This window comes from Notamacropus eugenii, chromosome 6 (assembly GCF_028372415.1).
Source record: "Notamacropus eugenii isolate mMacEug1 chromosome 6, mMacEug1.pri_v2, whole genome shotgun sequence".
In the NCBI taxonomy this organism is placed as follows: Eukaryota; Metazoa; Chordata; class Mammalia; order Diprotodontia; family Macropodidae; genus Notamacropus; species Notamacropus eugenii.
The window spans coordinates 266,554,792-266,568,913 of NC_092877.1; the positions used below are offsets into that span (position 1 = coordinate 266,554,792).

At 34.6% G+C, this 14,122-nt stretch overlaps 1 protein-coding gene across 3 annotated transcripts in view; it reads left to right on the top strand.

Annotated features, from left to right (window-relative positions):
• Nucleotides 1–14,122, top strand: part of DACH1 (dachshund family transcription factor 1) — a 483,132-nt gene that overhangs the window by 185,981 nt on the left and 283,029 nt on the right. For all 3 annotated transcript variants that reach the window (XM_072622319.1, XM_072622317.1, XM_072622316.1), the window contains exon 2: nt 12,593–12,708. In XM_072622319.1, the coding sequence (XP_072478420.1) occupies nt 12,593–12,708 (116 nt within the window). The remainder of the gene's footprint in view (nt 1–12,592; nt 12,709–14,122) is intronic.

Genomic DNA, 14,122 nt, shown 5'->3' on the forward strand with positions numbered 1-14,122 from the left:
TTCTGCCTCCAAATAGAGGTCAGATATTTTGAGATCTCATCCTCATTGCTAAATGTAGTGTTAATGCAATATTCACAGTGCCTCAGATGAATGTCCCAGCACATTTCTGAATTGCAAAATATAACAGAGTGTCCCCATGGAAGACAGAACCAAAACATTTATTCAAACCTCAGAAAGCTGAATCCCAACACCAAAAAACTAAGTTCATCATAGCAACAAATCTATACACAATAATTCAGGGGTCATTACCATCTCCAAGCCTTCCGTCTGTTAGGCATCCCACAAACCAGCTCCCTTAAACAAATTCCAAATAGGCTCCCTTAAACAAACTCGCAGACAAACTCTCCCACTCATTCTAGTTACTTCCTGCTCTCTCTTTCCCAGCTCCGATTGCTCCACCCTTTTCTGCTGCACTTCTTCAGCACACTCCTGCCATCACAGGCTCCATGTGACTTACACTTCCATGTGACCTAGGCAGGACACATGAGCCTATTAATGGACGGGAAAGATCTTCCCATTTAAATTACTATTACATGTCCATTAATTTTTCCCTCATTTGATGCAAACTTTATGGAAGCTATATCTTTGATCTAATTAGCAACAAATCTATTTCAACTTATAAAAGCTTCTAATAGTATCTGTGAGCATGTCAGCTCATGGGAGCACAAGAATGAATGAAAAAAAATGACCACATTATAAGAAAAGGCATCCTAGGTATAGAAGTTCTGGGTAAGGAGCTTCATCCTGAATCAATATGTATTTAGGGTTGTTCTTTGAACTTCAAGGAATGTTTCCCATTCTCTTGTCCCCTTTCCCTTTATGGGATAAATAGCTTATATGAAAATTTACTATATTATCTGATATTGGTCTTAGGAGGTCTTTAAGAAAAGAATTTTTAATATAAAATATTAACTGTAATTAGATTCATGCAAATTATAATGTATGTCACATAAGTTAAATATAATATTGAATCTTAGCATTTTGGAGACAGATCTGGCTTAGTATACAGATCTTGAATCATTTTAGGAGTATCCATCCATTTTCATGATGGTTTCTAAATTCTAAAGTTTATTTAAAGATCTCTTGATAATTTCTGATCATTTCTCATAGGTAAAACAATGAAGTAGGGTTAAGGAACCTAAAGTATCATAATAGATCAATCTAAAAGATGGAGATACCCTATAACTAATTGATAGGGTTAAACTACCTAATTTAGACTGAATCTACTCTTGCAGTTCTGCTTTTATAAAACTAGAAAACAATCTATTTTTTAAAAACAACAAAATCTACAAGGATCAAAAGCTTAGCAAAGAAATTGTAATAGATTTAGAATAAAATGGACCTAGAAATGCATCCGGTCCAGAGCATTCATTTTTCAAATGAGGAAACTGAGGCCCAGAGACATAATGTGACTTGCTGAGTCACATAGTTTTAGAGCTAGAATTTAAAACTGCATCACTTTTTTTCTTGAGGTTTACAAATCTCTTTGTACTAGTTCAAAGTGAGTGTTTCTATGATTATATGTACATTATACATCATGTGTACTCTTCTTCAGGTTTAGGATAAGATAGATGACCTTTGAGATACCTTCTAGCTCCAAGATTCTGTGATACATTTGTCTAGTTATGATTGTATACCTTACATAGAGAATTTTTGTTAATGGCCTCTTTGGTAGCTATGGGTGATACACACTTGAATTTTTTAAAAAAATCTAGTTATAGGTTTTTTTGCACTTGGATCATTCATTCATTCAATTCACTCTAATCTCTCTTTGACAGTCTCCATCTGTCTCTATCTTTGTCACTCTTCTCTTATATTCAAAGCACTGACAAGGTATTGGTCATAGTGATGCTGGTGATAGTGAAAATATAAAGAAGATTGAGATGATGATTTGGGATGGTTTTAAGAATATGGTTAATAAAGTCAAGGCTATGAATTCCATAGATGTTCTTGCCATCAAGGGCCTGAAAATCTAGCAAGGCAGGTAATAAATATGGTTGGATTGGTTGACTTCTGAGGTTCTGTTCAAGCTGTAAAATCTTATGTTACCAAAATTTATGATGTGACAAATATAATGCAGAATAGGATAATCCTGTAGATCTCTGTTAGATTTGTCTGATGGAAAAAATGAAAAGATTCAAGTAATCTAAATTCATAGTGATTTTGTTCTTGCAAGTATGATTATGAAACATATGAATGGGTTATGATAATGTATCCATTTAAAGAGTGGACTGGGAGAGGATTGTTATCCTAGCCCTCTACTAGGAAAGGTCACTTTCTCCTACATTTCTCCCAGAGTTACCCTGAGCTGCAAAATAATAGGACATATGGAAAGGCAAAGACAGGGTCATCCACAAGTGTTTATGAAAAATAATGATAAGCTGATCAGACACAATCTATTAGAGAATAAAATGACCTGATTAGTAATTGGTTTCTATTGAAACTATCTGAACTGAGAAAGGGAATGGGAGGCGAGGTAAAGACTTCCAGTTCTTCCATTCAATTCTTTTAGCACTCAAACTACCTGAATGAGTACCTTTAATCCACTCCTATTTCTCTTCCTTTTCCCTTTATTCTTCAACCTCCTACTTCTCCTACTATTCTTATTCTTAACACAATTGAACACCTCCCACTTTTTAAGTTTCACTTTTCATGGTTTCATTTGAAGGCAATGGTTTGAGGAAAGAAAGTGTAGGCGTCCTTACCACTATTCACTGTTGTCACTTTGCTTCCCCATGTGTCAGGGAAGACCATGCAACTCCCTTCTCTCTTTCTCCAAAGATCTTCCCAATTTCCTATTATAGGTGGAAAAAAAAAAACAAAAAACCTTTCCAATCCTGATATCATGTTAGCCTCCTCTCTTACTTTAGGGAATGCTTCATTGAGGAGGCAGCTTTTGAGCTAGGTTTTGAAGGATGAGTAGGACTTAACCAAATGTTTCATGAGGAAAGATAATTCAGACATAAGGACAATATAAATAGAAGTCTGAGCATAGGGCAGCACTGAGTGGACAATGATTCACTTTGGTAAGAGAGTAAAACACTGATGAGAGAGAGGGTAACAGTAAAATAAGGTGGAAAAAAAGCAAGAGGTTGTGCAGATTTCTAAATGCTAGGAAGAAATGGTTAGACTTCCTTCAAGGGTCAATAGAGTATGACAGAAATGTTTTGAGCAGATGGGTAGTAAAAGCAGATTTCTTTATTAGGGTGGACCTAACAAAAAACTGAATGGAGGGAAAAGAGTATAGAGGAGAAAACTATGGCAAAAATATAGTTTAGAGTGTTTGATCAGTGTGATGGAAGTAGAAATAGAGAGTAAATGTGGCAAGACTTGCTATTTTACAATATTTGGGGAATATGGAAGAAGAGAGAATTAAATATAATACTGTGAATGGTTGAACAATTAAAGGACATTGGCAAGACAGAAGAAGAGTTGTCATGTCAAAAATTAAAAAGACCATCACCACACATTTCGTTTGATTCATGGAACTCATATATTTTGGGTTTAAATTTATTCAGTAATTTTCATTAGTCCATAACTCACATTTCTTAGCTGAATAGGAACTCATGCCCCCAGCAAGGAAATTCACTAATTATGGCCCTATTTATAGTTCTGCCATTAATAATAATCATTTGTTATTTTAATGCCTTGGCTAGAAGTGTTAGTATGTGAAAACATGATTATAGGATTCCTAATACTTTTGAAATTCACATCTCTATATCAAAATGAATCACATAAATATTATGTGCACACACCAGCACTAAAGATTAATGAAAGTATCTAAGTTTACTACTGACTCTACTTCTAATGTTAACAAGTCCTCATTCAACTGATTTGCAAATTGATCTTCCCTACTATAGACTGTGCTTGGTCTTTCAGTGAGACATATAAGGTATGTCATACATGTAAACAAACCTAAAAAAGAAGTTTTCATTGCGTGTCTACTATGTGTACAGAATGAGGTTAAATATTGTAAGGGATATAGAAAAAAGTGAAGGTTTTTTCTCTCAAAGAACTCAGACTTTAGTTGAGGAGACAAGATCAGCCACAGAAAATTAATAGAACAAAGCAGAAGGTAATAATTACCTCAGCGTGTAGTAATGACTCTAAGTGTACTGAGTTCAGAGAAAGGAGAGATGAGTGTACACGGGAGTAGTCTAGGAGTGTTTTGTGAAAGATCTTTATAGTAGAGTAATAGTGGTGGTTGTAATTGTAACTCATAATTATATTACCTTAATCATTTTCCTTCTAACAACCCTGTGAGATAGGAACTCTACCAACTGGGCTTAGAGTCAGAGAGTAATGATAATAGTAATGTAATTACAATAATTATATATTATCTAGTTATATATTATATATCTCTTCATATCATATACATCACATAATTATATAGAAATATAATAATGATAACTATCATTCCACCACTTTTATTACGGCTTTTATATAGCTCTTTAAGCTTTGTGAAACACTTTATAAACTCATTTGATGTTCAGAACAACTCAGTGGGGTAGGATATATTATTGTCCCCATTTTATAGATGAGGAAAATGAGGCTCATTTAGTTAAATGACTTGCCTGTCAGGTTACACAGCTAGTAAATGTCTGTGGTAAGATTTGAACTCCAGGTATCCTTTCTCAGTCCAAGTCCAGGGCTCTGTCAATAGCTCCCCCGCCTGCTCTCTTCCTGATTATCTGTTTGATATTAGGTGAGTCACTCATTTTTCTTGCTTTCCGCTTCCTTTTCAGTAAAATGAGTCAGATTGGCTAGATCATCTTTATACTGCCCTACAGCTCTAAATCTATAAACCGCTGGAGGTGGGCATAGGAAAGAGGCTTATTGGGGATCCTAATAATGACCACAAAAAGCACTTGTTATTAAGATAGAAGTTTAAGATGTACTTTGCTTTTACATACATGATCTCATGTGACCTGCCCTTGAAAGATGTAACAGGAAACAGGGGGCCGTTACAGGTTTAGGAGCAGGAGAATGACATGGTGGAAATATTCTGGCAATAGTATCCAGGAGTGATCAGAGTAGGAAAAGGTTCTGAGTTTCATCTAATTAAAAAAATCTGAGCAAATAAAGTAGAAAATGACTACAAAATGTAAAGGAGTAGGAAAATTTTGTTGCTTGAAGTTTTCAGGTAGGAACAGTGAGAAAAGAAGGCGAGTAGTTATTGGTTCCTTCAACTGTGAAGAAGAAAAGTCTTTAACTGGATTCTTTACCACGTCAGACTGTTTTGTGGGAGATTCTAATAAATATTTCCAGACATTTAGAAAGAGGTCTGGTTTCAGGCAGAAACTTCTGTGGCCTGGAGGACCTGAGTGAAGAAGAGGAAAAAAAAACCTAAATAAAATGTACAACTTGTGTTATACTCACCTGGGGAAACCATAACACACACACACAACACACACACACACACACACACACACACACATACACACACACGAAGGTTTAAAAAAGGGAGAAAATAAATCCTAATATTAATTTTATATTACTATTTCTTTTTAAAAGTGAGCCCAAACCTGGTCTAGATTTTCAGATTATATGGTGGCTAGAACAATGTCTTGCATATAGTTGGTACTTAATTAATTTTACCCAATTGAAATAAAATAGACTTTTCTGGTGGTTAAATATAATGCATGAAATGGCATTTGCTAATCTCAGTGAGTGCTATTACAATTTACATAAATAGGTAAAATTTAGGAGCCTGATTGAATTTAGGAAAATTTTAGAAATGAGATATCTGTCCTCTTAAAAGTAACTTCAATTCACTTCAACAAGCATTTATCAAGCTTATTTTTAAAAGATCAGGTATTTGTATTTTTTGGGTCAACATGAGTCCACATGATGGATTCTGAGGACCATCCTTAAATTTAGCTAAAAGAGCCGCTCCCCAGAAAACTAGTGATATTATGATAACTAGTAAGCCACATATTTCCATGTCAGTAAACTCTTTACTGAGCATCAAGTGGCTTCTTCAGGAAGAAAAGAGGCATCTAATTTAAGACTATAGAAATGATTTATTACTTATTCTTACAAGATCATTGCTATTTATTTATTTTTTTATTTTTTTGAGATTGGCTCTTCCTGTCTTACCCAGAATGTAAGTACAATGGACGTCCATCAGCCAAATCCCACTGCACACCTCTTGCCCTGCTCCATTTCTGATCTGATCCAGTTTACTGCTCCATAGACAGTCATTTTACTGATATGAGACAGTGCAGCCACCTGATCAGCTTTACCCTTAATGCAATTTAGAACTTAGAATTGCCAAGTTCAAGCAAGAAGGACTGCAGGTCTATACCATCATTCTTGGCAGATCATCAGTTTATGATACTAATTATTTCACACAATTGTTTTGGTGTAATTGATTGTACCTATTCAGAAAAAAAATCAAACCAAGAAGCTGCCCTTAAAAAATCTTTTGATATCTTTAGAATGATTTTTGCGTTATTGGAGCTGATATCAGTATTGAAGGTGAAGTCAACGTTATGACACCAGGCACAAAATTATAACTCTTATCCTTAAAAAAAGAGATAGCATTAGACTCAAGTAATTATCAGCACTTGGATTTTTTCTGTTCAAATGATCAAAGCATTTAAAGACAGTAGATCTCTGCTTTCCAAGTACAAAATTCTGCATTTCTTATTAGTAGAATTGCCTAATATGCATTATTTTAAAAAGTAAAATATTGTTGGCAAGTGTATGTTTGTGATGTTAATTTGAACTTTATTTTTTGCCTATACTTTGGATAATGCTAATACCAGCCTTCTGAGAGTAGACATAGCTAAAAATATGAAATTTGCTCTGGCAGGCAGGTGGAATAAATGACTTAATAGATTTGCTCAATTGCCTGTCCCTGGAGCACAATTCTCATCTGACCTATGTTACATAGGATGAGCATCTGACCCATGTGGTTTAGTAATGCTAAGAGATGAAGGCATCTCGACAATATATAAGATAAATCATACAGCTGTGAAGAGTAGTAACATGTTTATTAATAGTTTACTGATGTCTAATTAATATATTTAATAGATAATTATGGAAGAAGTTCGAAGTTTTTATTTTTCTACTTATTATACGCCACCAGCTTAGAGAATGAGGACACCACTTGAAAGGGTTATCTGACCAAATTTTTAATGCATTCCTGACATTCTGCTTAGGTAATGTGTGAATTAGAATGACCTTGATTAGCTTATATTCTCCATAAAAGATATTAAGAACACTTACAAATAGAATATTAAAAATTAGAGGAAATTAGAATTTCTTGGAATGGGACTAACTATATTCATATTAATGAAGCAGATATATATATATATATATACATATATATTGACTGCTATCCACAATAACAATATATAAATATATGTAAACATATTTATAATTTATAATATAAATAAATATATAAAGTAACAAAGTAACCAAATAACATTCATAGCATGCCAGATGTTAGAGGAAAGCAATTGAAAATAGTGTTTTCTAATGTCTGAGGGCATTAACACTGGTACCTCAGATTTGTTTTAACTGGGGAAAAAACTCTAATCGACTAACCCCTTTTTTAATTTTTGCCTATGTTGTAGTAAATAATTGGGCTTTTTTTCTCCTGTCAATGACTGATTATAGATTTGGCAGGTTTAAAAAAAATTCTACATCATGTAGGCACAGCTCTGATAATCTCAGGAGGTCCTATCCATTTCTATGAATTGATGATTATGTTTCATGTTATTATGGTTTCATTTGGGAAACATAAAAGGATACGTCACATTTTATTTATTTCATATGTTGTTAGAATAAGAAGCTGGATTTGAAGTCAGGAGACAGGAGTTTTCATCCTGCCTATGCCTAGGACTACTACTGTAACCTTGAGCGTGTCACTCAACCTTTCTGCCCCCAGATTTCCTTCCCTTTAAAAAACTAGGGTTTTGGATTAGGTGACCTCTCAGTTCCCTTTCAGATGCAAATCATGACAGAGCACAAGAATATCATTACATTTATTCACCTAGTGTACTTTCCCCCCAGATATTTTAGTGTTAAAATAGAGAGAGGCCACAGGAATAAGGGGGCACATTGTTCTTGTGATCTATTTCTTGTTATCTATTACTTAGTAGTAGGTACTACTAAGATACTACTATGAGCACTAGTAAATCTTATTTTCTTCCCTACTTAATAAAATGTTTCTTAGTTTTTTTAAGGTGCGATGTTCTTATTAGTCCACATCATTTGCAACTGTTGTCTTTGATTCAGATTTTAGAGTACACTTTTTTAAAAAAGAACTTTCAGTCAACAAACATTTATGCTCTGTTGCTCTCACCATGCTCAGCCAAAAGAAAAAGAAAAGCCTTGCATCATGTATCCATATTCAAATTATACAAATTCCCATATTCTCTTCATCCAAAAAAAAAAGTGTCTCATTCTTCATTTTGAATCCATCAACTCTCTGTCAGGAATTTGGTACCGTAGAATTACGGTTGCCATTGCCTTGATCAAAGTTCTTAAGTCATTCTAAGTAACTTGTCTTCGCATTGTTTTTATTTTATGAGCTGTGGTGGTTCTGCTCAATTCACTCTGAGCTCATCTGTATTTAAAAGTGCAAAAAAGAATGTCGTGATACATTTTGACTGTGTATCCCTGGGCAAATCACTTTAATTCTCCTTGCTCCTGGTAATTCTTTGAGACTTTTAAGTAGGAGAGGAGTTGTTGGTCTTCATTGGTGGAAGAATTTCCACACACTCGCCTAAAACCATGAAAATCACAAATCCAATCAATGGTCCTGTGGGTGAGGGTAGAAGAAGGAAAGATATGATAGAGGAGCTGGGGAAGGATGCATTTTTTTTTTAAGCAACTTATTAGGGAGAAATCCTAGAGAGAAGGACTGGAGACAGGGTACAGTTAATAGGAACTTAGAATTCAGTGTAGAGTATCCCTGAGTATCATAAGCATAAAACAGGGGCAGCTAGGTGGTGCAGCAGATAGAGCACCAGTGCAGGAGTCAGAAGGACCTGAGTTCAAATATCACTTCAGACACTTGACACTCACTCGTTGTGTGACCTTGGGCAAGTCACTTAATCCCAACTGCCTCATCCCGGATCATCTCCAGTCATCCTGATGAATATCTGGTCATTGGATTCAGATGGCTCTGGAGGAGAAGTGAGGCTGGTGACCTGCACAGCCCTCCTTCACTCAAAACAAAGTCAAGTGCAAGTCATGTCATCATTTCGCTGATGGCATGGTCTTCTTTGGCAATGAAGGATGAACATACATACACAAGTGTAAAACAATACTTTTTTTGCGGGGAGGGCAGGGATTCTGAAAATGGGTTCTGTCTAGTGTCTAAAGTATAAACAAATATTCAAGTTATAAATTGTGCTTCATTTTGTACTCTCCAATAAGATGATCTTTGCTTTTAGGAGAATCCTTGTGCTTTAGTTGGTTTTGTGAGAATACCGTCATTATTTGGGTACTCTGGTGTTAGCGATGGCCAACTAAGCTTGAAGAACTTTCTCTGAAGTTTTTCCCCTGAAGTATAGGGCCTGAGTCAAAAATATTTTTATGCAAGATGGACTAGACTTTATTAATAAAATAATTTGTTTTGTAAAGTTTGAATTCAATCAAAGAGCTGCACTTGAGGAGCTAGAGGGTCATCCTTGGCCTTGAGGCCACAGGTTCCCTACTCCTAGATTAGAGGATGTGAAGACCAGAAGGTAGATGAAAGTGGGGAAGAACATTCTGGTGGCAAAGATAATTGGGATCATTAATCTAATAATTATTATTTAATCAGTTATTTTGTTTGACTTTTAAAATAAACTTTCCCATAGAAAGTTGCTGATTGTAAACCCTAAAGTATAAATTGATGTCTTTGAAGCAAGTAAAGCTTGTAATAATCTACTGAGATACTCAGAATTTATTAGTAATTTGAACTTCTCTTTAATCTTCGACCGTTACACTCCCAGGCTATCATAGACACCAAGACTGTCATTATGAGATCAGAACCAGTCTTGTAAGAAGAGAAATATAATATTAACAGACGCTCCCAAAATTCCCCAAACAAAACCCTTTTATTATTCTCTTTAAAAATAATTTTGTAAAAAAAAGAGAATGGCCTTAAGGACCAAGTCCTGATGCTTGGTAAGGAGCAAACTAGAGAGGCTATCCCCTATTAAGGTTACCACGAGAGCTCAATTTAGCTAAAACTTCAGAAATTTGTTTTTGGTATCCTGCCTGTTCTGCTTTGTACATCATTTTCTCAATACTTAATATCTCTTCTCTCTTTAGGTGCTTATTCCTGTCTATTCCAAGGTGGAGGAGAGGGAAGAATTGGGGATTATTGCAACTTGAGTTGCTTTAAAATATCTTTTATTTTTTTATAAGAAACCTCTCTCGTTTTGGCTTTTTGATAATTTTTCTTAACATTTATTGTCAATGGGAAAGATTCTCTTGTAAATGAGTCTTTAAAATTTTAACTGATTTTGAATTTTACCAATTTACATGTCTACAGTAGCTGTGAACTATTTACTTATTAACTGACTACATTTTTCATCTTTTCTTACAAAAAAACCCCAAACAATTCTGCCTTAATATTGACTAAAGAAGCTTAGTACCTCACTTCAGCATTGGCAGAACTCTTATCCTCATTTAAAGATAATAGGAGTCCTCACATACAGATATGAGGTTTTGATTAATTTGGAGGCTGGGATAGTCTAAATATCTTTATGAAATATTTATTAATTTCTCACCTTTTTAAAAAAGATCTCTAATTTAACATCCCTCTATTTACACAGGTGAACAGATTGCGCCCTGAATAAATTCCAAACTTCTTGGTGTCTAATTAGTGTCCTTTCATTATCAGGCACCTACCTATCTTTTTGATTTATCTCCCACTACACCTCTTCACACATCATTTGACAAAGCCATAGTCGACTCATCCTGCTCCCCCCAAAACAGATGCTTTCTCACCTTTATGTTTTGGCTCACTCTATTCTTTTGCTTCTGAAAATGTCCTCTTCCCCACCTCTGGTATACCCTAAGAAACATACTGAGGCACATTTGAACCTATCTAAATATCAACAATTCTTTAAGGTTTATCTCAAATAATAAAACTTATATTGTCTTCACTAACCTTCCCTCACCCCCTCAAAATAATCTCTCCTGCCTTAGAACTCTCATAGAATTTGATTTGTATGATATTGAATACAAGATCACATTTTTTTTTCTTATTATGGCTATTTGAGCCTAAACTTTATCTCTTCTTTCTACACTATAATCTACTTGAGGGCAGATACCATTGTCATTCATTTTTGTGTTCTCCACCCTAAATAGGCATACCTAGTACATAGCAGGCACTCAACAAGCATCTCTTAAATAAATGAATATCTTCTAATAAATGAGGAGGGATAAATGCTTACTACTTTGGAAGAAAAACAGACTAGCCTCTTTATAAAGGATATCTTTGTCAAGGTTTTGAAAGTTAGAGTTTGACACAAAGTGAAAGAAAGACGTTTTAGTTGTGAATAGAATGCCTCAGAATGAGCATGAGTGTGTGTGTGTGTGTGTGTGTGTGTGTGTGTGTGTGTGTGTGTGTGGAGATCACACATCAATAAGCAGGTAGTACTTGTATTTGAGAAAAATCAACTCTTAATACTATTTTAATGATTTCATTCTGCCAAGCGGTAGTTGGTAAAAGTAGTCTCAGCCTATACCTTGTAGAATTTTTCTTAGGTTGTTGTGCTATGAGCATGTAAAGGAGAAGCAACGCTAAAGCATGAAGCCCTCCTTTTTTTTTATCCTCAGGACAGATGTAAGATGCTATTCTGACAGTTTTTCAGTGATGTCCTACAAATAATCCTAAGCCCTTTCCAATTTAATACAGTATATTAAAAGTAGGGCGACCCAGTGAGATTTTCACTTAAATAGAATAAGGGTTAAATGATAACTTGACTTATCTTTTAAATGACAAAAAATAAAGAAATTGCAAGACCTTTTCACACATTAGATATGTATTGTCATTTATCATCTAGATATCAGGCTAGCAGTGCGAAGTAATAAAACATATCATCGAAAAATGTGCTATAGGTCTGAATCACTCTTTCATTCCACCTCCCAGCTAACTGTAGTATTAAATCAAACAAGCAGAACATTTCCTTAGGCAGCCATTGCCTTTTAATTTCCTGAAGAACCTTAAAATATCATTCATTACAAGTACTACACATATTTGGTTTTTAAAAGTCTCATAAATCAATAGCAGGCTGACTGTAATAATTATTACAAGTTAGTGCATAATTTTCGTGCTGAAGGCTGCATGCAGAACTTTAGCATATGCAAACGAGGCAATTCAAACTGTGTATAGATATTAATATGAAGAAGCAGGTAACGAGGTGCAGGCTATGAATTATGCATCAAGAGTGGCTGATCTTCAATGAGGAAAATGAATTCAGCATGTAATCTAATTAGTGATGGAAGTCTATTACATCTAACTGCAAAAGCAACCGTCCTTGAAACAAATTTATTTACAGTCCATGTTACCACTTGAAACAACTTTGAAATGATGTGTAAGACAACAGCTTAATTGTAAAAATTTTTTTGTTTGTTTCAGTTCTAGACCTGGAAGGCCTCCTAAGAGGACTCAGAGTGTCACCTCCCCAGAGAATTCTCATATCATGCCACATTCTGTCCCTGGTCTAATGTCTCCTGGAATCATACCACCAACAGGTAAGATTGCTTATGCCTTTCATGTTTTAAAAATTAGAAATTAGACCACATAGCCCCCATGTGTAGAAGCACATATGTATGGTATTATATATTTATATATGGATATATATACACATGAGCATATACATAATAATACAGCTGAACCATTATTTTATCTCATTTAGGATACTAACTGACCTGACAAGAAATTATCTGGAATGGATCAAAATAGGAAAAAATATATGTACTTTCTTTTTCCATTTTGAAGGCTCATAAGCCAAGCAACTATACATTGAAAATCATCCTGCTCTTTCCCAGACCATAACATGAAGTAATTTACAAAACTGAGATCACCCAATGAAATATATTGAGAAATAAAAAGAAAAGTCTGCTTCAATTTCTCTCAATTCAAGAAGTGTTAGTTAATGTGCCAATGTATAAGGAGAAAAGTAATTTCTAAGATAACCAAGGTCCAAATCATAGAGAGCTTTTAAAGTGCATTTAATAATGTTTAAATTAGCATATTTGAAACCATTTATTCAGATGATGGATATTGAATTAATACTTCTCAATAAAAACACCCTAAGTATCTAATATTAGGTAATTTGAATTCCCATGGAGATTTGCATTACACTCCCAATTTTACAGGTAAGAAATTGAAGCATGGAAAAGTGAAGTTACTTGTTGAAAGTGACTCAAAAATTTGCTTTGAGGTGTTGCATTAAACCACATTTGTCCCTTTCTTACCTATTTCTCAAATTGTTGAATTGTTTTGCCTTTTTGTTTGTGTCCTCATTTAGCATTGTCTATTTTTACAAAAATCTAAATTCTCAATGTGGAAGGCACAGACAGTTTTCTGTAAAAGTTTATCGCCTTCTTTTAAATAAGCCATAAGAACATCTATTTGGCAAATAGTGACATTTGTCAATCTCTGTAGTTACTGAAACTAAGTCTCCTTTGTCTTTTTCTACTTTTGGTTTCAAAATACAAATAGAAAGAATGAATGTGTAGGATTCATTCCAATATGGTTAGTTCAACAGTGACTATTCTTGTGTTTTAGAGATATTTTCTTCTCAACCATCACCATCCCAGTGCCAACTTCAGTGGCCACAAATAGCAAAGATTTGTTCAGTGTCCCAGTCAAGCGATAGCATATTACATGGTTACCCTTGGTTTTATATTTAATGGGTTGTGAATTTGATCATATTGGAAAGGAGGGCTCAGCGGTTTTCACTATAGTTATCTACTCCCTAAAGAATTATTGGCTGAAAAAAGGGAGGATTCCTTTTTAATGAAATAAAATGGCAGTAGTAGATATTATCCACTACTTTACTCATAATCACTAGTTATCCCTGGAGTGGAAATGTTAGATGTATGATAAACCATGCTAGAATAGCCAAATGCTAGTGTCTGGCGATACTATTATTCCAAATCA